This window comes from Urocitellus parryii, chromosome 6 (assembly GCF_045843805.1).
Source record: "Urocitellus parryii isolate mUroPar1 chromosome 6, mUroPar1.hap1, whole genome shotgun sequence".
NCBI lineage: Eukaryota > Metazoa > Chordata > Mammalia > Rodentia > Sciuridae > Urocitellus > Urocitellus parryii.
In genome coordinates, this window is record NC_135536.1 from 13,204,860 (window position 1) to 13,228,444 (window position 23,585).

The 23,585-nt window shown below is 51.9% G+C and overlaps 1 protein-coding gene across 2 annotated transcripts in view; it reads right to left on the bottom strand.

The window, feature by feature from the left end:
• Slc24a4 (solute carrier family 24 member 4) overlaps window positions 1–9,403 on the bottom strand; it is a 121,090-nt gene extending 111,687 nt beyond the window's left edge. For both annotated transcript variants that reach the window (XM_026394263.2, XM_026394262.2), the window contains exons 1-2: window positions 9,274–9,403; window positions 7,108–7,218 (exon numbers count right to left, since the gene is read on the bottom strand). In XM_026394263.2, the coding sequence (XP_026250048.1) occupies window positions 7,108–7,218; window positions 9,274–9,403 (241 nt within the window). The remainder of the gene's footprint in view (window positions 1–7,107; window positions 7,219–9,273) is intronic.
• Window positions 9,404–23,585: the final 14,182 nt, after the last annotated feature.

Below are 23,585 nucleotides of genomic sequence, written 5' to 3' on the forward strand. Positions count from 1 at the left end.
TATGAGAAATAAGCAAATAGATGGAAACACTTAGAACATCCAGCACGTGAAACCCTGGTTCGGCCACGGCAATGACACTCACAGCAATTACCTCCTGCTCTCGGCTCGGTTTAGGTACTTCCATACATCATGTCGGTTAGGGCTTGGAGCAGCAAGGGAGGCAGGGAGGGAGGGCTGCTACCCTCACTTTACAAAAGAGAAAACCTGAAGCTCAGACAGATTATGTAACTTCTTCAAGGTCACGCAGCCGGTGAGGGTTGAGCTGAGTCTCCAACCCACATGTCTGCCTTTACCACATTGGACCACCAGCTCTAGGACAGACGGACAAAAGCCTTCTCTGGACACTGATAATCTCTGTATGTTAAGAGAGAGAGGGGAAGAGAGGAAGGGGGAAAGCCCCAAATGCCCACAGGTGGGATGTCGGCACAGGGGAGACTGGAACCCACACCTTCCACACCCCAAGCCACGGGACCACGTGACGCTGCTCCACCCCCCCCCCAAACAGAAAAGCGTGGGCACATTGATGACAGGCTGCTGTCTTCCTCAGCCTCCGTTTGTGATCAGATTGGTGGCTCTGCTAGGCCACTGGTAGGTGGCTCTGCTAGGCTGGCTGGTAACACTCTGTCCGAGGAGCCACGGGCTCCGGGGAGGTTGCGCTCTGTGCAGCCAAGCCCCTTCCCAGCCTGGGAGTCCGGCCTCTGCTGTCAGGGAACTGCGCACTCCTGCCTCCAGTGTTAAGCTCAATTCTTGCTTTTCCAACTCAAGATGTGCCTTTATGTAACAACTTGAGAACCCGAGATGTGTGACTTGTCTCTCAAGCGGCTGCAGCAGTGTTCCAGCAGACACCGTCTTGCCACCGCACCATGCACTCCCCGCCCACTTGCCCCGATGTACTTTGTGCAGTTCTGGGTCCTCCTCCTCCTGCTCCTGATTTCTCCTGCTTTTTGTACCTCCGCTTCCCATACAGGGCGTCTATGGAGACCCCTGTTCGATGGCCTTCTCTCCTCCTGGCCAGCCTCAGTGCCATCTGCACCAGGGGTCCCATCCCTCTGACTCTGCCAGCCTCTCTCTTCCTCAGTGGCCTTCACAGAAGAAAAAGCCGGGGTGGACCAGAACCAAGAGGCCACGGTAGAGCCTCCATCCAGTGCCTGAGTCAGTCCTCTGTGCTCCCCTGAAACCCCCCTCCATTCTCAGCCTCTTCCCAGCAAAACCTTAAAGAGGACTTGAACCCCCTGCAACTATAGGATGGGAACCAAGCTCCTCCGACATCTTTCTCTTCAACATGGTGCACAGGATGGACTCAGTGGAGGAGGAATCACTTACTCACTCTCAACTGGGAGGAACAGCATAAGAACAGAGGAGACCATGCTAACCCCAATTAAAAAGCCCAAAGTGGGCCAGGAGCGGTGGTGCATGCCTGTAATTGAGAGGCTGAGGCAGGAGGATCATGAGTTCAGAGCCAGCCTCAGCAATTTAGCGAGGCCCTAAGCAATTTGGTGAGACCCTGTCTCTAAGTAACATATAAAAAAGGGCTGGGGATGGGGCTCAGTGAGTTAAATGCCCCTGGGTTCGGTCCCTACCACCACCAAAACAAAAGCCCAAATTAACACCTGTCAAGAGGTAAAAATGGGTTTTCTATGCAGAAACAGGCTTTATCAGTGTGGCCTCCTCCAGCACCCCAAATTCTCCAAAGATTAAAAAACATCAAGCCAAGAGATGTTTGTTTCCAGAAGAGGAAAGAAAAAATGTCTGATGAGATGTTTACTTGTTCACTTGTCCTCCAAATTCAGTTGACAAATAGTTTTTTGGCACCTATTATCCACTGGCTTTGATCAGCACCGGGATAAACAGATGAGAAAATTAAGAGAACAGAAGCTGAGCTCTGAGCATGTGCCGTGTGCCAAACGCTGTCTTAATTCATGTAATTCTAACAACCTGAGGAGGCAGATGAGCCATCGGCCCTGTGTCCCATTTTACAGGTGGAAAAACTGAAGCGTACACCGTGGTTTTAAAAAGCAAGCGAGGCGTTTGCCCGCCACATTCTAGCTGGGAGAGGCAGATGATCCAGAACTGGGGCTTGCAAGGAGCTGAGCCGAGATGGCTCTCGACCGCCAGCGACTGCGAAGGCGACCTGAGATGTGGTAACCAAGGGAAGCCTTTAGGATGTAGAGAGACGAGCAAGAACCTGCCATGGACGATCCAGATGGAAAGGGCATGGCTTCCAGAAGCTTCCACAGCAGCCCTTGGAATGCATCTGTGGCTGCTTCTGATTTCAGGGTTGGGGCAGGGCCAAGGCGTCTGCATTTGTCAGAGGCCCCTGGTGTCACTTGCCACTCGGGCCGCGGTTGAGACATACCAAGTTCCAACCTCTGTCTTCGGACGCTCCAGGTGGCCCTCCCCTCCCAGCCTGCCCACTGTGGACATATGCCACCAGGGTCTGCGTGTCTTGGTGACCGCCACAGAACAGAAACTCACTGGTTCTTTCTGTGGACCAAATGTTTGCATTCCCCCCAATTTTATGCAAGCCCTGACCCCCAATGTGATCGTATTTGGGGGTGAGTAGAGCTATACGAGATCATGAAGGTGGGGGTCCCAGGGTGGGATTAATGTCCTTATAAGAAAAGAGACCAGAGAGCTTGTGCTCTCTCTCTCTATTGTGTGGGCACACAGCAAGGTGGCGGCCAACTAACTGCAGGCCAGGAAAAGAGTCCTCACCAGACGCCAGGTCCGTTAGCACCTTGATCTTGACTTTCCAGTCTCCAGAACTATGAGAGGTAAGTATCTGTTCAAGCCACCCAGGCTGTGGCATTTTGTTATAGCAGCCCAAGCTCAGATGGGTCCCAAGGGACTTAAAGCCACTGCCACTTATTTCTATCTCATGCTCTAGGCACACGGGACTCACTTGGTCTCAACAGACCACGAAAACCAACATCTAAGGCCTCGAGGCCTGGGTCGTGCCTTCAGATCTCTGGAAAAGAGTTATTTATAAATTTTCCAAAGACGTCACTGGTCAAAAACGAAACCAATTGCTTTAGCTGCCCTATATCCTCTCCCCACCCCAAAAGAAAGAAAGAAAGTAGTTTTCAGGAAACTTGCTGTTAGACAAAGTCTTAACTCTCACTCAGAATTCAGATATTGATTGCATGCCTTCCAAGCAGCCAGCAGCGTGCTGACCAGTTCCTCTTGGCCTTTGGTGAATCACGTGGGGACCTTGTCAGAATGTGGATTCGAATCTGCAGGGGGAGGTCGGAGACTCTACATTCCTAGCAAGCTCCCAGGTGATGCCCCCACACTGAGCAGCAGCAGCAGAGCTCAGACCAGGTGAGCATCACCTGTCTTCCAGTTGGAATCCCCCAGGCAGTTCTATATATATATTGTGGATGGACACTATACCTTTATTTTATTTATTAATTTTTATGTGGTGCCGAGGACCAAACCCAGCGCCTCACGCGTGCTAGGCATGTGCTCTTCCACTGAGCCACTTTAGGGAGTCCTTTAAAAGTGCAGATTCCTGGGCCTACACCAAACCCATCAGGTCAGACACTCTAGGGGTGGGGCCCAGGCATTTCAGATATTTCTACAAAGCCCTCGGGGTGACCTGCACACGTGGCCAGGACTGAGAACCACTCTCCAGGCACAGAGCAGGGAGCCCTCAAGGCTGGCAGATAACAAAGTTATTTTAGAAGATAACACAAGGCAGGGGTGATGGGAGCGTGTCTGGGGCACCTAAGCCGAAACACAAATGACAAGATCGAGACTTCCCACAGAGGTGACAGAAGGACAAGCCAGGAAAAGAGCACCTCAACCCCATGGAGTCTTTTGGGATGACCAGAGCAGCTCCTTGTTATGCTTTTAAGTGAAAGTTACTCCTCTCAGAAAACAAGAGGAGCCTCCAGGAGGCCGGGGGAAGGAGTCTGATCCCTGCCCAGAGGCCCTTACAAAGATGTGCACCAGCGTTTGCTGGACACCACCTGCAGGTGGGGGTTTGGACAGTCGGACACTCGGAATTCCCCTCCTCTCCTCTTCCCTAAAGAAACTCGTCTGGGAGAGGAGCAAGAGGAGCACCAGATGCCCTCGGGTGGGTGGAGATGGGTGCAAGGCAGAAGCCTCCAGAGGACCCAGGAGCTCCTGATGCCCTGGGGGAAACCTCTCAGCTATGCAGAAGGGAGGCAGCCAGCAAGCCACCCTCACCACAGCCTGAGACTCAGCACGGAGCCCTGGTACCTTCTTCACAGCAGCAGCCCCCGGCTGGGCGCCTCTGAGATCCAGTAACAAAGACTCAGCTGGGGGAGGTGGCTATGCTCTCTTCTCCAAAGGCACCGCCTGGGACCCAGGTCTCAGCCAGTCCCCCAGCCCCAGCAATTAGGGTGGCCACACATTCAAGCCAAGTCAACTGCAAGCCCTGGCTCAGGGCTCCTGCCCAGGCAGCCCAGCCTCAGGTGTACTTTCCCTGCATTTTAGAGTCTGAGAGGGTGTAAAGTTGGACCTCTGCTCACCACCTCTCCACACGGGAACAACTGAGTTCAGAGAGAGAGAGAGAGAGAAACTGGGTCATGGACACCTCTTAACCCTCCATCCCACACTCCAATTACTAAGTAATAATTTCCTTTGGGGGCTAAACCCAGTTTGGGGAAGTTCCTGTGGTTGCAATGGAGGCCAGCCTCGACTGTACCCACGATAGCACAGAACCCATCAGGACTGCTCCTCCACCTCTGAGCACCCAAAGTGCCACCCAGACTGCTGATTAGAGACCTCTGCAGTCCTTGGTCATCGCCCATGTTCTCCATGGGAGATCTTGTCGGCTCTACTTGGTCATAAGCCACTCCCTGGCAGGGGCTGCACCATGTTTCGGCTTATATTCCCCAGCCCGTGCCACACGTGGGATGGACACACCTCAAAGGTGGTGTTTGCTACAGATGTGAAATGGAAAGGGGCAGAGCTGCTCACGTGCAGGGGATGAGGAAGCTGGGGAGAGCCCGGGTGCTGGTGCAATGGAGTGGGCAAGGCATGGCTTCTGGAGCCAGATAACCCAGGGATGCTTCTGCTGATGGAGAGATCTTGGGAAGAGACTGAGCTTCTGAGCTTTGTGTTCCTGTCTTTGCAAAAACATGGTAAGGACTGAAGTACATAATACGTGGAAACGTACTTCATTCCATCATTCCACCAACGTTTACCGAGTCCTTTCTACGTCTCAGCCTCTATTCTGGAAGCAGTCAACGTGAAACATAGTACAGATGTTAATCATTGCTAATGATATTGCCCATCTCTCCCTCCGCAGGAGGGACAAGGCCGGGCCTTCCTGTAGAACAGGACAGACTGCTTCATAAGTCTGGGGAATACTTGCTGATTTAACAGCAGGCTGAAGACCTCAGGGCCACACTGGGGCATAGGAGAACTCCAGCCTTAGAAATAGGGTCCAGTCTAAGCCCACATGCTCGTATCAAAAAGTGACAAAAGTTACTGGGCAAGGGCACAGCTGGCCCAAAATGAGGGGCCAGTGAACTAGAACCCAGTCAAAACTTCCAGACATCTGCTGCCCTGACTTGGGTCAAGGGGCATTCATGACATGGTGAACAGGTGTAAGGCCAGGGACAGCCAATGTTGGGGCCCATCCTGTCACTTCAGGGACCTGGATTGCTACGATTGGCATCAATCACGGGGGGGACATGTTAGGACTTTGGAGAAAAAATTAGGCTAGGGAAGTTTTGACTGGGTTCTAGTTCACTGGCACCCTGGAGTCTTCAGAAGATGTGCTGGGCACCAGGATGGACAGGACTGCTGGGGGGAAGTCCCAGCACTGCCCTGCAAGCGCTCATCTCCCTTTCACACCCCAGATCCTCTGCAGAGGACCCTGAGGGAAGTTAATGGTATAGAAAATAGCACGGTGTCTTGGAGGGAAGGCTCAGCCTTCACAAATCTGTGGGACCAACAAAACATCTCTGTCACACAGGCCTGGGTTCCAAAGCCACTAGCACCACTTAGGAGATTTGTGACTTGGAGCAACTGGGTCTCCTCCCTAGACCTTTTGTAACCTGGAAAATGGGGAGATGGCCTCACTGAGGGGGACCATAAGACACATGAAGACTGACATCCAAACCTTCTCCTTTGCCTGGCTATCCGTCTTCTTTTAATCCATGCAGAGACTTACCAGATGCTTCCAACGACCCCAGAGCAGGCAAATGTTCTGCCCATTCCACAGGTGAGAAAACAGACAGACAAGGAGATTATGTTTTGCCTGACGACTTGGTCAAAGAGCCACCGAGGATAAAATCCCCCAGTTCCCTCGGGGTTTTCAAACACATCACCCCACTCGAGCCTCCTCACAAAGACCCCAAGAATCGGCACCAGAGCTAATGCCTAGAACTGCCCCATGGGAGACCAGGGCAGCTTCCAGGTGCCTGGCTGCCTGCTCCTTTCTCCTCCTGAGAATCTTCTTCACTCCCATAAGTGAAGCCTGCCTGTGGCAGGAGCACAGACAAGATGTCATCATTGGGTCCCTACCTCCGCTGACTCACTAGAGAATTTTGAGGAGAAACACCAAAACCACTTCAAGGGAAAGCACAGTCTATCTCTTGGAGAGGAATGGTACCCTAGGGACATCCATCTCAGAAAAAGGGCCTCATGCCCCAAGCACCCTTCCTCCCCTGTGCCTTCCCCCGTGCTCTCTGACCCCGGTGGGCCATCCCTAAGCATCATCCACCAGAGGACCCAGATCTGCTGGCCCTAGGCCTCCATCAAGCACATGCAGTGAGTGGCCATAGGGGAAGAAAACAGACACCCAGACAACCAAGGGGACCCAGGGGATGGGGATACTTAGCCTTTAGGAGCACTGGGAGAACAACAAACAAACAAGCGAAACCCTGGAATGTGACCTTCTGAGTTGTTGGATAAAGAAACCACTTGTGTTGCTTAGCAGTGTGACAGATGGCTGTCTGCAGGTTATCTTCCAACACGGTGCAGGTACCCTTTCTTACTAGGGTTCATAAAACCAACTTTCCCAGCTCTGGCTGGAGCTGTCCACACAGGCACCACCATCCCCAGCAGGGCCAGAAGCCTGCGGGGCGTGGGGGAGGACCTGGGGGGCAGCAAGGAGAATCTACGTCTTACCCGGCTCTGTGCAGTTCTTCAACAACTGAGTCGCATTCACGGGAGCCATCAGCTTTCTGTTCCGCCAGGCGTCTGGTAGAGCACGTTTGCTAGCAGAAGCTGTTTTGTGCCCTGGATTGGAAAACAAGTTAGAGATAACATTAGGTCAATGTGATACCTGCATTCTCAAAATGACCTTATAGGTACATACCTAGCCATGTCAGCAACAGACCTGTTTGGCTATTTAGAGACACCTGTAGAGAGTGAGCTAATGGTTGGAGATATATCACCTGCTTACCCACAGTACTCTGCTTCCTGGGTCTAATTCATTGTTTCTAATCCCAGATAGACCAGCGAGTAATTTGACCTTGGACAAGACTGAGCTGATCTCAGCCCCTCATTGGTGCAACAAAGGGTTTAGTTAGTGACCACTGACTTATTTTTCAGTAAACAGAGTCAGTAAGTTAGCAAGCCAGACAGTTGGTGGGGAATGGCCTAGGGATTCTCACAAAAATCACCTGGGGGTCTTGTTGAAATGCAGATTCTGATCCAGAATGGGGTGGAATTTGGGATTCTACACTAACAGGCTCCCAAGTGATGCTAATGGTCCAAAGGCCACACTAAGCCCATGGGAGAAGGCAAGGACGCCTGGGACCAAAGGCCGTTAAACTCCTGACCTAGCAAATAAAATGGTTCTCATTTTAAGACCTTTAAAGTATTCATTTACCTCTCCTGAGGTGCACTGTTTCAGCTGGGTAATAATACCTCTTCTAGAATGCTGACAGCTAAGAGCATCTGGGCATTTTTAAAATTATTATTTCTGGTGTGTAATTAAGGGGGGGGAACCCCCACTTGCCCAATTTGCAAAGTACCGCATTAAAACATTCAAAACAAACTCTCTGGGTTTCTTTTGAAAGAGTCACTTTTTAATACTCTATCCCAAATCACAAAATTTGGGTTTTGTATGGCAGTGGTTTTTAAAAAAGAAAAAAAAAACTTTGATCAAGTTTCACTTGATTTTAACATGCTGCTGTAAACCTCTCTAAATGAATGGTCTTTAGACAAACGGTCTAACTTCTCAAGAAAGTACCATCCACTGGGGAGGTGGTGCAGGCCAGCAATCCCAGCAGCTCAGGAGGCTGAGGCAGGAGGATCACGAGTTCAAAGCCAGCCTCAGCAACTTGTCGAGGTCCTAAGCAACTTAGTGAGACCCCATCTCAAAATTAAAAAATAAAAAGGGCTTGGGATGTGGCTTAATTGGTTAAGTTCCCCTGGGCTCAACACCTGGTACAAAAACAAAAACAAAACAAAACAAAAAAACTGCTGTACCTCCATGTCTCAGTTGCAAAATCACCTACATTTCTATTTTTCTTTTACATTAAGAAACATTTAAAGGTTCACAGTATCCAACTTGCAACCAGAGCATCAGGACAACGAATGTGCTCTGAGGGTTCCACATGGACTCAAACCCCAAGGCATACGTTTTACCAAGTTTCTTCTTTCCCGGTTCCATCTGAAATTAGCAATAACATAAGTGACTCCCAATTCCCTGTCCTTCTTGGAGAATCACGGCCCCACCTACCAGCCCTCTCCTTCCGTGGGGACTGAGAGGAGTTAAGGGAAGCGATGCTGAAATGTGGCAGCAATCTCCCGCGGGGACAGACTGTCCCAATCCTTTTAGTGTTTGGGGAAGACGCATCAGGAAAACCAGGGAATTGCTTTGGACTAAGGCGAGGGCGAAGGGAGAGCTGAGACCCTGTGGCAGTTTCCCGTTCTGAGGCTAGGTTTTCAAGGGACGTGGAGAACAACCCTCGTCGCTCTGCAGAATAGCAAAGCGGACCGTTCAGTTTCACCCAACCCAGAGCCGGAGACTTCAGCCCTGGGTGCTGCCGCTGCGCTGCGCTGCCCATTCTCCCTGCGCTCCAGGGGCAGAGGCGGCACAGGATTCAATCTTAGTAACACACACCTACAGCCGCGTCCTGAGCCCCCGGGGGCCGCGCGCCGCTCGGCGGAACGAGCTCCACAGTTCAGAGCGTCCTCCTGGGTGCGCACTACTTGCCCCGCAGGGTGGGGGCTGGACAAACCCTTGGGACCAGCCTAAAGAAGAAGGAGCGGGAGCTGTCTCGAGGCTTCCCAGCTCAAGTCTCCCCGACTCCCCCACCCGAGGGAGCCGGCACCCGCACCTACCCAAGCTGCCGAAGAGGCCAGATGCACAGCACACCAGGGCCAGCACCGCGCACACGAAACCAACTTGCTGCGGCAGCATCTCTCGCCTCCTGCGAACTTTGCGCGCCCGGAGGGTCCCGCGGAGCGCCATCTCCGAGCACCTGGGCGCTGTCGCTGGGAGGGGATGGGGAGCTTCAGGGGTCAGAGTGCGGTATGTGGCCAAACAGCGCCGGGGCTGGAGCCAGCGATGCGCAGCTCAGAGGCGAGCGACTCTGGGCCAGAGCTTCATGGCCCGTGAGCGTAGCTGGCCCAGAGCGAGGGTCTCCCGAAGGAAGAGGAGAGGTGGGGGCACGGCACCGTCGGACCTCAGAGTCCCGCGCGTGGCTTGCACTCTCCGCACACCATTGCTCGGTGGCGAAAAGGCGACGCCGGCACGGTGGCGCTGGCGGCCTTAGCTTGTAGGCTTGGCGCAGTCCGGGAGCTGGAGCCACTACCTGCCCGCTCAGGCTCAGCGTGCTCTCCCGGCTGAGCCCGCCGGGAGCACTCAGTGCGCCCACGCGCTCCACGCTGCCGCGCCCACTGGCAGCATCCTCCTCCTCCAAGTTTAGCCGCTGCCGCCCCGATTGCCCGCCGGCGACGCTCCCCTACTTCCCGGCGAGCCGAGCCCCTGGGCGGCCAAGTGTGCGCAGCTGGTAGGCAGGCTGGACGCGCGGGACCTGCGACCCTCTCGGCGAGAAGCCTCCAATCGGCCCTCCCGGGGGCGAGCTCTGCCCGGGAACTTTCTCTCGGGTTCCTCAGCTGCCGGTGCTTGCGTCTGAGAGGCAGTGGCGCCTCCCGCTAGCTGCTTTCGCCTCCCCACTCCTCCCCTCCCGCCCGCCTCTCGCCCTCCCTCCCCAGCACGTGTACTCCTCCCCTAGGGCGCACTCGCCTGTGCGCTCCTCCCTCCCCCCCCCCCCGCGAGGCCCTACTACTGACCAAAGTAATCCCTTTCCTTGTCCCTTGTTCTCTCCTTCCTTCTCTATGGAACCTAAATTAGTCCTTTATTTATCTTCTGAAGCTGCTGCAGAAAGAAACAGATTAAGGCACCGTCAGGGAATCTCGGAACAAGCGTGTCTGCGGAGGGTTTGCTCTCATTCCGGCTCCTAAGACCCTCCGGAACTCTAGGCCAGTACCTGGAGCGGGGGATGCATCAGAAGATTAATTGCTCGTGCAGAGCTAACAAGCCGGCTGCACCAAGCCTACAGGCGCCCGCACCCTCAGGGACCAGCTCCTGCAGGGCTTTCGCTGGCCGCTGCTAGCCGGGGACCTGGGTGAGGAGGCGCCCCACCAACCAGCAAAACGCTGGAGAGTAGGCAGACAGAGAACCTGAGAACCTGGAGAGTCCTGCAGCTCAGCCATCCGGAGTTGAGCTTTTGATGTTCCAGAGCCTGATGGCTCCGCAAGACTTTCTGGTTTTGTTTTTCCTCCTCTTCTCAGATCAATCCTCTACTGTAAACAGCTTTAAAAATGGAGGGCTGGGGATGTGGCTCAAGCGGTAGCGCGCTCGCCTGGCATGCGTGCGGCCCGGGTTCGATCCTCAGCACCACATACCAACAAAGATGTTGTGTCCGCCAATAACTAATAAATAAATAAATATTAAAAAAAAATGGGTTAGGAGAGACATTTTCAGAAAAGCAGGGAGGTGTATAGTCCAGGTGCAGGCCTGGGAAAAGGACCTCTAGTTCTGACTTCTTCCTTGGCCAATTTATCCCGTGCAAATTTAGGGCCTGCCAGGAGTTAAGTCCACTTAAAATCCTTTTTGGAACAAGACCAACTCTGTTTAATTAAATAAATACATACCCATTGTGTGTGGGCCCTGTGCCAAGTGCCAGCCAGGGAACAAAGCAAGAAAAGGTGTAAGAAAGTCCAGTCCCTGCTTTCCAGGAACCCAAAGGGAGCCAGACCCCTAGATAAAACCCCCAGATGTTGTGAATCTAAAAGTCACCCTTCTGTGGATGTGGTGATTGGCTGGATACTTGTGAGATAGGAGGACTCAGTAGATCTACCCAGACCTACTCAGAATGTGCATTTTAAAGAAGATCCCTGGGGATTTGTGTGCATAATCAAGTGTGAGATGAGTTCCCTCTTTGAACCTGTCCCAATGCCAGGGATGGGCCACCACCTGCCAGGTTCCCTTTGGACTGAGTAAGCAAGGTTGTTCTATGCATGTTAGCCTGGCACAGGGCTGCAGGCCAGAGGTGCCCTGGAGGAGAGGGAGGGAGAAGTTACACTAATTATTTTGAGCAGCTTCATCTCAATATCAACAAAGATACTGAAGGTCTGAACACAAAACTAATTGCAAAGGAAAACCTTGAGGACACAAAATGGAAAAGGCCAGGGTTGGCCTTGGGTGGAATGGCCCAGGGTTCTCTTCTGGTCTGTAGAAATGCCTCCACAATGAGGCCCACCCTCCAGTGTAGTGACTCTCCCAAGCCCAGCAGCACCTGAAGAGGCATCTTTTCATACCTTTGCAGAATTTTCTTTTCACTGACCAGAACTTCCAAGTATGCATTCATTAATAACAAATAGAAGACCAGAAAGCAGGTTATTTGGAAAGCTACTTGATAAGGGCCCTTGGCATCAAATTTAAACTAAAGGAAAAAGTTTGAGAACACACGGTCGTCCTATTTATAAGACAGAATTTTGGTCACATTGGTCAAAGCAATGCCAATGAGGAAAATGGAAAGTTGTTTCCAGGATTTCATATTTTCATAAAACTTGTGTCCATGGAGCTTACCTAAGACTGGTGAAAATAGAAAGGTTTTGAATCCACAATGGGTCACAGGAGTCCCTAGGTGAAAACACTTAGCCAACTCTTTAACAGAACGTTTCTTCTCTTTGACATTTTTCACCGGCTCTCAGTTAAGAGTTAGAACCCTTGGAGTAATTTCACATGCACAAATGGATTCCTTTTATTTGACAGTTTAAAAAGCAATTTGTTTGAAATTGTACTTTTTGCCTCATTTAAATAGTGCCCATTACCAAAGAGCCTCAGCTACAGCACTAATGACTCACCCTACGGATGAGAGAATTGGGTTTTATGTATTTTTGAGATTCAAAGAATTCAGGAGGCATTTTCTAAAACGGCAAAGTCATGGGCACAGATGGAAAGTGCATTCCTCAGTTCCTCTTGGGCCCTGACTTCAGAGCTGTTGGATGCAGAGTGTCTCTTTCTGCAACAGAGTGTTTTCTTCTGAGTTGACACTGTAAGAAAGAGCCAGTTTTAGCCATTTTGATAGGATGGTTCAATCCGTGGGGGACGGGTATGATGATTTTTTTTTCCCCCTTAAAAATCATTTTCTATGACATGATGAGCCTCGCTAATTAGTATCTTACTCAGATTTTTAATGTTTGCTAGAATGACCTTCTCCATAACTTGTCATTCCTCCCACTCTTAAGATGACTGTATCAATCCGTATTGACTAGGCGGCACTTCTCAGCTGAATGTGTCTCTGAATCCTCTAGAATTTTTGTTAAAACTCACACTGCTGAGCTCCACCCTAGAGTTTCTGCTTCAGTGAACTCACGGTAGTACCTGAGAATTTGCATTTCTAGCACATTCCCAAGTGAAGCTGGTCCAGGGACCACACTTTGAGAACCACTGGGCTAGGTTATGCTATGGTGACTGAAACAAAATAAAGCCACAAACACTTGTTTCTGGCTGGTGCTTCTGGTCTGTCTTAAGAAGGGTCACTCGGGTCCCTGGGGGCAGCCACAGTCTCAAACATTGTTACCTGCCACACCAGAAGGCAGAGAGACCTCCGCCGTCTCTGGTGCTGGCCATCGAGTGCTCTGGTCAGCAGGCGGCATGCTCATCACTCCTGGGCCATGGCTAGTCACATGGCCTGAGGCGGTCGGTCCCAGAGTGTCATCCTTCCCCTGCTGCTGAGACCTGAACTCTGCAATGGGCAGCCCCAGTGATCCTGTGTCCAGACGGACCTTGCCTCCCTTCCTGGCTTTCTCAGACCTTCCCTGCCAGCCCTGTGCTTCTCCCTAGAGAGACCTCTGCCATCTCTGGTGCTGGCCATCGAGTGCTCTGGTCACTGAAGCTCTTCAATGACAGGTGGCCACCTCTGGGCAGAATCCCACACTCTCCTGCAGCAGCTGCACCCTTACCTATGACAGGGCCTGTGCTTGCTTTTCTCGGCCCAGCCCTGCTCAGCCTGTTGCAGGCACTCCCCTCCCTCCATCTCCTGGGCTCCATTCCGGAACCCCTTGTCTTCTCCCATCTTCCCAGGAGAGCCCGTCCATGCTCCCTCTGCTGCTGATTCCTGAGTCTGTATCTATAGCAGGAATCTTCTCACTGGTTCTGACCTTGTGTCCTCCCACTTCTTCCCTGTCCCCCACCCAGCCCAACATGAACCAGGCCACTCCTATGTCACCACTGGGTCCTTTTCTCACCTGGACCATGGCAGCAGCCTTCTGAACCCCTTTCTGTAACCCCAGTCTCCCCATCACTTTCCCTTCTGCGTGCAGCAGCTTGAGTAAATTTCTGGACAAAGAAAAATCTGATTATGTCCCTTCCTCCAAACAAAGAAACAAACAAAATAGAAGCTCCCTGTTGCTCTCAAAATAGTCCCTCCTGTTCTTTAGCTTGATGTCTAAGACCATGGTGACCGGCACTTCCCACAGTGGCTGCACGTTAGGATCACCAGGGAGGCAGGTGACCATGAGGGCCTAGACATCAGTATTTCCTCCAAACTGCAGCCAGTTTGGAGACCCTTCCAGACCCTTCCATCACGCTTGCCCTGCCCTCCCCTAGTACCTGATCATCGTCTATGTGGTCACCACACACAGCCAAGCAGGAAGGAGGACCGAGTGCCCACTGTTGTAAATCCCACACCCAGATGCCACCCACATCACTTCTCCTAGCCCACTGGACCCCTGCCATAGGACCACACCCAACCAAGGAGAGCTGGGAGATGGGTAACCCGGCAGCGTGTCCCCAGTCTAGGTTTCATTTCTGTGGAGGCAAAGGAAGATTAAGGTGAACAGCCACCAGCCTGCACCAGAGGTACAGATTGTGATTAGTGACAAGGTTCCCCAGGTAGTCAGTCACCAAGCCAAGCTACGGGCCCCAGGTGCAGACCCCAGAGTGCCCTCCAACCACTGCTCCCAGGCTCTCGTGACCCTTGTCAGCCTGATAGTGGAAACAGGGCAAAATAGGAGGTCACAGGACAATAGCAAGGGCTCTTTGACATGAATTTTGGCTCCAAAAGTGCCCCTCTGTTTAGACCCTTGATGATTTTCTGCTCTTGGACTGAGCTCTTCTTACCCATACATGCTGTGACATGGCACAAAAAAACCGAGATTCCCCTTCGAGATGCTGCACCTTGAGGCCCAAGGAGGAGCAGCTTGGGTTTGTCTGCAAATGTGCTCTATTGTGTTTTAACGTTGCTTCATTTCTAAGGGCTCAGAAGTCACCCACATCACTCTGCTCAGGCCCCTTTGTGCCTCTGGAAAGGCCTTAAAGCATGGGTAGAAACGACCGTCATGCCCGGGAGAAAAACAAGTGCCCGGCGAGAGAGGCACAGATGCTTTCATCCAAGGCAGGGGCAGTCTGTCCCCAGGGGAATCACCAAACATAGTGGGCACTGCAGGGACAGAGGCATGGCTTGCTCAGGCCCAGACCCTCTGTGCCTCTGACTTCCACCAGAAGCCAGTCCCATGTGGTGAGCATCTTTCAGGCGCCGTGTTTTGTGAGGAAACAGGTTTTAAGTTTTCAAAAGGAAAAGCATTTGCTTTGCCCACTTTGGAGTCTCCTGTGCACCCCAGCCCTGCTAAGTCCCCTTCTGGGGGTGGCCAAGGCTGGGAACATACGGATAGACAGAGCTCTGTGGACCGAAATGATGTATTTTTGAATCTGAGTGACTGCCTGGGTGACCCAAGTAGCTCCCTGTGGCATCTGAGTAGAAATGTCACCCCACTGTCCAGGAAGCGGGGGCAGTCGGCCCAGGCGGCCAGCTCGGGCAGCCATCTGCAGGGAGCTTGCCAGATACCGGGCCAACACTTTCCAGACATATGAGCTCTTGTCCCCAACGAGAGAACTGGGAGTCCTCTGCTTGTTACCCAGATGACATCAGAATCTTGGAGTCCAGCAATGAAACCATTGTAACCAGGTTCAGCGCCTCTGGGAAGGTGTCTCAGCCCAGACTTGTTACCTAGCCCAGGGCCCCACACCCACTGACTTATCGCTTTAGAAGATTATTTCTCACCCACATGAAGCCCAGACGGGGAGTATCAGCAGGTGGCTCTTCTCCAGCTGGATACTGAGAGATTCTGGGTGCTTCTTTCTCCCAGCCAGGCCTTCTTCAACACGGGGCTTTGGGGGCAGCAAGCTCATTTGTACTGAAATAGCAGAGGGGGAAGATGTGGAAAACACTGTGTGGAAGGTCTTTACAGGTCAGGTCTGGAAGCGGCAACTTGGAACCCAGCCCTTGGCCACGGTTGCCAGGGAGGCTGGGGAATGAGGCTTTTATCAGGAGGAGCAGAGAGGACTTCCACCATGCCCAAGCAGTCATCTTGTGCATGGATCACGTTGATCCATCCTGACCAGGCAGTGTTCAAAGTCCTGGTGTCCATCGACCCACTTAATCCTTCCAATAATCCTATGAGATGACTGTCATTATAATCCTAAATTTGCAGATGATGGAGCCCACAGCTCAGAATAGTTAAATAACTTGCCCACAGTCACACAGCTAGTAAGTAACAAAGCTGGGAGGCAAAGCCAGATAGTGTGGATCCTGAATTCCTGCTCTTAACCATTCTGCTAAGAATGAGCTTCCCTATCCAAGCCATTCTTTTGGGGAAACTGAGGCCCCCAAAGACAGCAAGATGGTGACATAGATCTGTTCTAGGTTCAGAGCTCCCTCTCCTGCACACTTGGGCTCTGCATGACCATGAACACGTTAATGAATGAACTGACAGTTCCGCCTTGGCAGATGATCCAAAGTGCGAAAAATATCAACACCTCTTTCATGCTTGTGTGGTCCACTGTCCTTGCACGAAGGCCATCAGCTGAATAGAAGGCTGGGGTGAGCCCAGATTCGGCCCATTTGAAAATAAAGTAGTAAATTGCAACACTTTGGAGGAATTAAAAAAAAAAAAAAAAAGGCCCAGAGGCCCAGAGGAGATTTACCACTGGGTTGCATAATGAAGTACCCCCCAAAGTAATACTAATACTTTAATGGCTGTTATGCAATGTTATGACTCAGCGTTTCAAATTAATTTACAGGATTTCTGGTGCATGCTGTTGGTTAGCTTTAGGGGTTTCTCCCCTCCTCGCCCTTGTTAACCTGGTTCTGGAAGCAAACCATCTAGCAAATTCTTACCTGAGGGGAGGAGCTATTTCAGGTAGGAAGATGCAAAGCACTTCCAAAGATATCAAAGGAGGCAGACAAGAGCCCGTGGCTCATCGAACTCATCCAAACAGCAGAGATGAATGTCCACCTCTCTGCCAGCGGCTGAAACCATCCTCCTCTGGGTCATGCGTGTGAGTTGTCATGAGGCTGTTCAAGCCCAGAGAATTCTAATCCCTCGGGCTGCTGGTAAATAATAATGTATAAACTTATGATTGATATTTTGTTTCAAAGGTCAGTGATCAAAAGACAGTTAGCAGACAGGCAGACTGGTGAACTTTAGAACCCGGCTTTTGAATTCCCACTTCACAATCTCCCTCTGCAGGTCTGAACTGCTCACCTGTCGTTCTTGATTCCCTAAGAGCCTTCTCTTGGTCCTCTGGGGCCAGGTCTGTCTGTGCAGGCCGCGCTGTGTGACGGGGGAGGGGGCACCCGCCGCCTTGCTTGGCTTCTCAGCGTGGCTCTCGGGTTTGCACAGGAACCACGTGGTGGAGGCCATCTCTGAGTGGGAGAAGAGTCCAGCCTTGAGGAGACACATACTTTCAGGACATGTGTGCCCTTGAGCAACAATTTAATAAATGGAGCCCCGGTGACCTGTAAAAGATGGAGACTTTCAGATACAGCAGTAATTTTCTCTCTGCCACAAAGCATTAATATGCAGTAGCCAGATTTCATAAAGGAGAACCACGTGGTGGTTTTTAGAGGCAGGCACACTGGGACCAGGGAGGAAATGAGGAGGCCACAGCCCGCCTGGGGAAGAGTGGCCGCCCGTCCCTCTTGTTTTCCGTATCTGCTGGCCCTTTTCTGTCGTTCCTGTCCCCGCCCCCCCCCTTTATCTCCCATTAAGACATGAAAGTATCATCTAGTGTGTTTTCACCTCCAAAATCCTACAAGATCAAGCTTCATCTCCACAGAGATGTTACCTGGTAGGAGCTTAAATGCAGTGGTTCACCGTCTTGCGGCGCACAGATGTCCTTGAAAATCCAGTGGCCCCTAAAAGTCCTGTCATCTGGGACTGTGCACAAACTAGCTGTGCTAGACTTGGAATATAGTTTCTGGAAGAGTAGAATCTTTTCCCCAAAACCCACCTTCAAAGGGTTTTTTTTGGGGGGGGGAGGGGGTGAGCTCAGGGGCACTTAACCACTGAGCCACATCCCCAGCCCTTGTTTTTATTTTATTTAGAGACAGGGTCTCACTGAGTTGCTTGGTGCGTTGTGGTTGCTGAAGCTGGCTTTGAACTCGTGATCCTCCTGCCTCAGCCTCCTGAGCTGCTGGGATTATAGGCAGGCACCACCTCACCCAGCTCCTTCAAAGAGCTGTTTTTTTTGAGAACTCTGAATTTAAGGTAGATCCTCACTCAAACCTCAAGACCTCACATGGGACTCTTTCTATCCTAGAAATAAACTAAAAGACCAAACAGCCTCAGATACTCAAAGAAGTAAAGATCAATTTCCTGTTGCTTCTCCAAGGAAATAAAGAGAATTCTAATGCTAACCCCGAAAGAGTTTAGGGGTTCTATGGTTAAATAAATTATGAAGATGCCTTATGCTCTAATCCCCTTTTGGAGATCTGTAAGGCATATTAATGGCTCTGGCAAAATCCACAATGAGGCATCTTTGACTTTGCTGCATTCAGCATTTCTCAAATTTATTTCACCTGGAATCCTTTTGTGACCTGCCACCATTTAATATCCCCCTGGAATGTTCTGTGAACATTGAAGGGGGACCGTCTCCCCAGCCTCTTCTTTCCTTGAGAGGAGACTAAAGGGCAGGACGTACAGACAGCTATGCCCAAGGGGTCACTGTCTGTGGCCCTGATGGTGAGGTCACTGTCTGTGGCCCTGATGGTGGGGGTCACTGTCTGTGGCCCAGGTATGATCTCAGCACCCCTGCTGGATCATCACCACCAGGAGCCCTGAGATGCTTGTGGATTTTATTTCATTGGTCACATTTCAAGGACCTGGGGGTCTTGTGATAGGGTCCCGGCAGCATTAGCCCAAATTACAGAACAGGGAGCTGTGGGGGCAGCCCTGCCTCTTAGGGTCTCTCTTACAGATTGAGTGACCTCAGCTGAATCACTGGGGAAACCCGACAGGCCATCCCTAGGAGCACAGGGGGCAGAGCAGCCCCCACCTCCAGTGCGTGCCTTTGTGGCCAGGAGACCAAGTCCACAGGAGCAGCAGTGCTTCGACTGCTTAGTGGCTCAGACCCTGGGTCCCTCTAGGATGCCGGGGGAGACGCTCTGTACCAGCTGTCTGAGGGACGAGCCTCGCTCTCTGTCTCTCGGTTTACAGTCTTCAAGTGATGGGCTCCATCTCTTCCCTGCTGTAGAGCCTGGTTAGCAGCTGGAAGTGGGGACCCCACGCACACCTAAGCAGCACCTGTCACCCTGGAACACCTGCTCTCAGCATTCCCTGGACGCCCTCTCACAGCCTTTCTTCCACCTCCCGAGGCCACGGGTGTCCTTTGGCTCGTTGCTCTGGACGGAAACCATGTGATGGTTTACTCAGAAGTCAGAGGATGCTGAGGGCTGTAGGAAGTCAAAAGGAAATGGTCTGAGGTTTCCCCCTTGAAACCCTTGCTTGCAACTCTGCAGACAGCCCACTTTACTCTGTGTTGGTAGAGACGAGAGGTAAATATAGCTCCTTTGATGAAAGAAGATAACGCTGCCTTTCATGGGGGTCCTGAGCTGTTCTCAGGATAGCAGGCGGAGCCCCTGCTTTCTGTGGTTGAGGGAATCTCAGCCTGTGGGCTGCCTGAGCACTGGCCAGGCCCTTCTAAATGGTGCATCTGGGCCCCGTGGGACAGAAAGCCCGGGGCACCCTGAGCGCGGGGTTGGGGCTGCGGAGGAGCACAGAGTGGCCGAGCATTTGCTGCCTGAACAAGCCCTAGTTCTGGTCTTGGCTCTGTCACAAACTGTGAGATCCTTGAAAATTCGCTTCATTTCGATGCTTGCTTCATGTCATCTCTAAGTGATAGGAAGCCCCTGCCAGTTCTATGGGGCACCCTGAGCCCCTCCTGTACTGAATGCCCCGTGAAGGAAGAGCAGAGTGCTCGGTGGGTGACCTCTTGACCCCTGGACCGCTGTGATCAGCATGGGCAACCCTGTGCGCGGGTACCCAGCACCCACTTCTCGGCAGTCTCTGCCGTGTCGGCTTGCCCTCCTCCCTGACAGCAGGCCCACGGGCTTTGGCTCTGAACCCCTAAATTGGGAAATGTTCAACTGCAGATTGTTTACATTGTGTATTCAGAGTACGAAGTGGTGTTTGAGAAGGGTTGCCATGGAAACAGTGAAGTGAGGAGGCAGCTAACTATGAAGAGAAATAATCCAACGTTCACACGTATAAGCTCCGCTCTTGGGCTGCTGTAAATGAAATATCACATTACTGGGCAGGCATCCACCATCCATGAGCCTGGTCTTAGTCTTAAAAAATGAGAAGAAATGACCCCTGGGGTCTAACTGGTTGAAGAGACCATAGCACGTCCTGAGGCTCCCTGACCTTGGGACAAGGTTCTTCCCGGCTAGGCCTCAGGCTCATAGCTGTCTAACTTTGTTGACTGGGAACTTACTTGGATCCCAGGGTCCACTGCCCCATCCAATCCCCATGTCCAGTGGGCGAGGGACCCTGTGATGACGTGCCACACCACTATAAAGCAGATTTGGGGAAGCCAGAGGTGCGTGCACACATCTGCATTTGCCAGAGGGATGCAGACAGTTGAGATGTGAAGTGTTGTCTATAAGAGTGAGGCCTGGTTATTGGGAAATTGTGGAATCCCAGAAGATGCATGCAGAATAGGCACCGTACCCTGTGCAGCGTTCGCCAAACCACCCACGGCAGACTCCACGGCTCTGACTGGACCTGAACCGACAGTAACTCATAGCCCAAGAGCAAAGCTCAGAAAGCCCAGCCAACCAGAGCCAGCACCGAAGAGACGCCGGCAGTGCCAATCCTTCCCCCAAATTGCAGGATCCCCAGCCGTGTCTGCTGCCAAGAGCTGGGTGGCAGCCAGACTCCTCAGCTGAATGCTGACTCCGAGTCCTCAGTCAACTCCAGTGAGAGGCTCAGCCTACTTTTTAAACACTGACTATTAGAAACTCTCAATGCTCATTTTTACTAAGGAACTTTGGTCACCTGTGACAATGGGCAGTCTTTAGGACAACTGGAAGAAAGATCAACACGTTTGCATCGGGAGAGTCCTTGAGGCCTCCCAGGGTGGCAGGCTGCTGAGAATCGTGAGCAGCAACATCAGGTCAGGTCTGCCTGAGGCTCCGTCCTCCTCTCACAGCCACCCTGAGTAGCAGGCATGAGACTTGTCATTGCCTACCCCGGTCTTTGGGCCATTTGCATTAAAGTCACCCGGGGAGTTTAAAAACAACGATTCCTGGGTGGTAACTTTGGAAACTGATTTACAAGGTCAGGGGTGGAGTTGAGGGTCTACATTTTTAAAAAAAAAAAATAAACTGTTTCCAGAGTGGATGAGGAACACCCACGTGGAAGCCACGGCTCTGAGGCCAAATAGACCAGGCTGGACTCTGCTGGCCTCATCCTTCTGTTTGGGCCGGTGGCCTGCTTGGGACCCTCAGTTTGTCCATCTCTTTGCCAAGAAAATGCCTGTCCACGAAGATGTGGGCATCACAAGACAAATGGCCACAGAGCGCTCAGCTCCACCCAGTCCCTGACAGGTCCCCAACAATGTCCATGGAATCATTGAGGACCTAGGGGTGAGGGCATCACAGGGAGGCATGTAACTGTTATGCCCGATAACGTACAGGTACTAACTACCTTGACTCTGTTATATGTAACAAATGCTTTGTAGTTTTAAAAAATCTATTCAGGAGAGAGAGAGAGAGAGAGAGAGAGAGAGAGAGAGAGAGAGAGAGAGAGAGAGAGAGAGAGAAACACAATTTGGAGTCAAGACAACCCATGTTCAAATCCCAGTTCTTCCGTGAGCCGTGCCACTAGCTGTTTCTTCCCATTCTAAGTAGCAGTTTGTCATCTTTAAAATGGAAATAATAATCTTTACCTCATGGGGCTTTTGTAAAGGTTGAAAAACAAATTTGCCTTAAAATCTTTTTGAGAGGAATGCAAATAAAACTCTGTGAAGAAAGTCAATGAGGGAAGAAAGATGTGAGAGAGTGCGGCCTGCTGGGCACAGTGCCCCGGGCAGGGCAGGCAGCTGAGCCCCGTTCTTGGCCGCTGCTGACGAGTCCTCCCAGCAAAACCAGCCAGATGGGCGTCAGACACCCCAGATGGACAGAATGGGGGCTGGCAGCTGAGGATCTGCTGGGTGGACAGGGGCTCAGCCGCCCCCACGTCCAAGGAGAGATCCCAGCAGGTGAGCAGAGCGCAGCTTCCAAGAATTGAAAGGAACAGATCTGGAGTCATCAGCACATCTTGCTTCCCAGACGCAGGAATGCAGGCATGCTGTTTGCAGCAGGGGCCAGGCAGCAAGCCCACGCTTCGTGCCAACTCGAGACACAGGCTTGGGAATCCCTCAGCAGTGCCTCCGTGTCCCCAGGGCCGAGGTCCAGTCCTGGCTGCTCTCACCCAAAGCCCACAAACTTGGAAATCCACGCAGTGAGAACAGAGCCCATAATGCTGCTGGGGTCAGGGATGGCTCTGGCTCCAGTTGCCTGGCAGCGGTGGGTCCTGTGTGACCCAGTGTGGCCCCTCCAGGCATAAGGCAAGGCACAGTTGCACACAGATATCAACCCTGCTCTCAGCATTTGGGGCCCTCAAAGCCACACAAACCCTGATCGTGGTAGGACTATTGTAGTGTTGAAGCTCCTGTTTCCTTCTGACCTCTGGGCCTTGTTGAGAGTCAACCCTTTGGTAAAGTCTCCACTGACCTAGAGAATTCTACCATGGGGACTCCATTAACATTTCCTGCCACCTGTTCAGAGTCACCCCAAAGAGGAGGAGCTAGAATCTTGACCCTTTGCCTTATTGGAGGCTTCTGCATGTATTGCCCAATTTTTTCCCAGTAACCAACCTCCAATCTCAGCATGGCAATGGCTGTGAGAGGTGGGGGGCTTCCATTCCTTTATACCAATGCAAACTGAATGCCAACCCTGTTATGTCAACTGTCCGGTAAGCCCGGAGCCCCCAGCATGCTGACAGGAGGCCAGTTGAGCACAGGAAAACTTTTGTTTACTTCAAAAGCAGGTCTTTGTCTGTTTTTTGTTGCTATCACTGAATACCACAGGCTGGGTAATTTATAAAGAATAGAAGTTATTGGCTCACAATTCTGGAGTCTGAGAAGTTTAAGAGCAGGCTAGTAGCATGTGGTGAGGGCTTCTTTCTGCATCAACAGAAGACACATCACATGGTGAAGCCAAGCAAGCTGCTGGCTCGAGTCTCCCTTCCTCTTCTTATAGAGCCACTAACACCATCATGGGGGCCCCACTCTCATGACCTCATCTAATCCAAATCACCTTCCAAAGGCCCCACTTGAGACACCACTAGCATCACATTTACACAGTGGTAGTGACTGGGACTGTTCTAGGTCCTGTGCTGGCCCCCAAGGAGACAGAGAACCGGAAGACTCGGCTACTGCCTGCAGGGTGTTCACAGTCTAAGTAAGGAGACACGTGAATGAACAGCGACATGGGAAAAGTTGGAGGTGAGGCCGGAACCCCAACACCCCAGGATGGTGCTGGGACTGCCGTGGCTTCAGTTCTATCAGGGATCAGGCTTCCAGGCAGTTGCCAGGGAAGACTTTGGTGCAGAGAAAGGCCCAAGCCCAGATAGGAGAAGCGTGGCCCAGAGAAGACAAGAAGAAGGAGCAGGAAGTGTCCCCAGGATGACTGTGGGGACGGAAAAGCAGGCAAGGTGCTCGGGAGCCTGGTGAGACAGGACTCAGCCCTGGCTGAGAGGACAGACTTGGGTGGACCACTAGCGCTTTCAGCCATACCTGTCCTCTGGTCACCTGACAC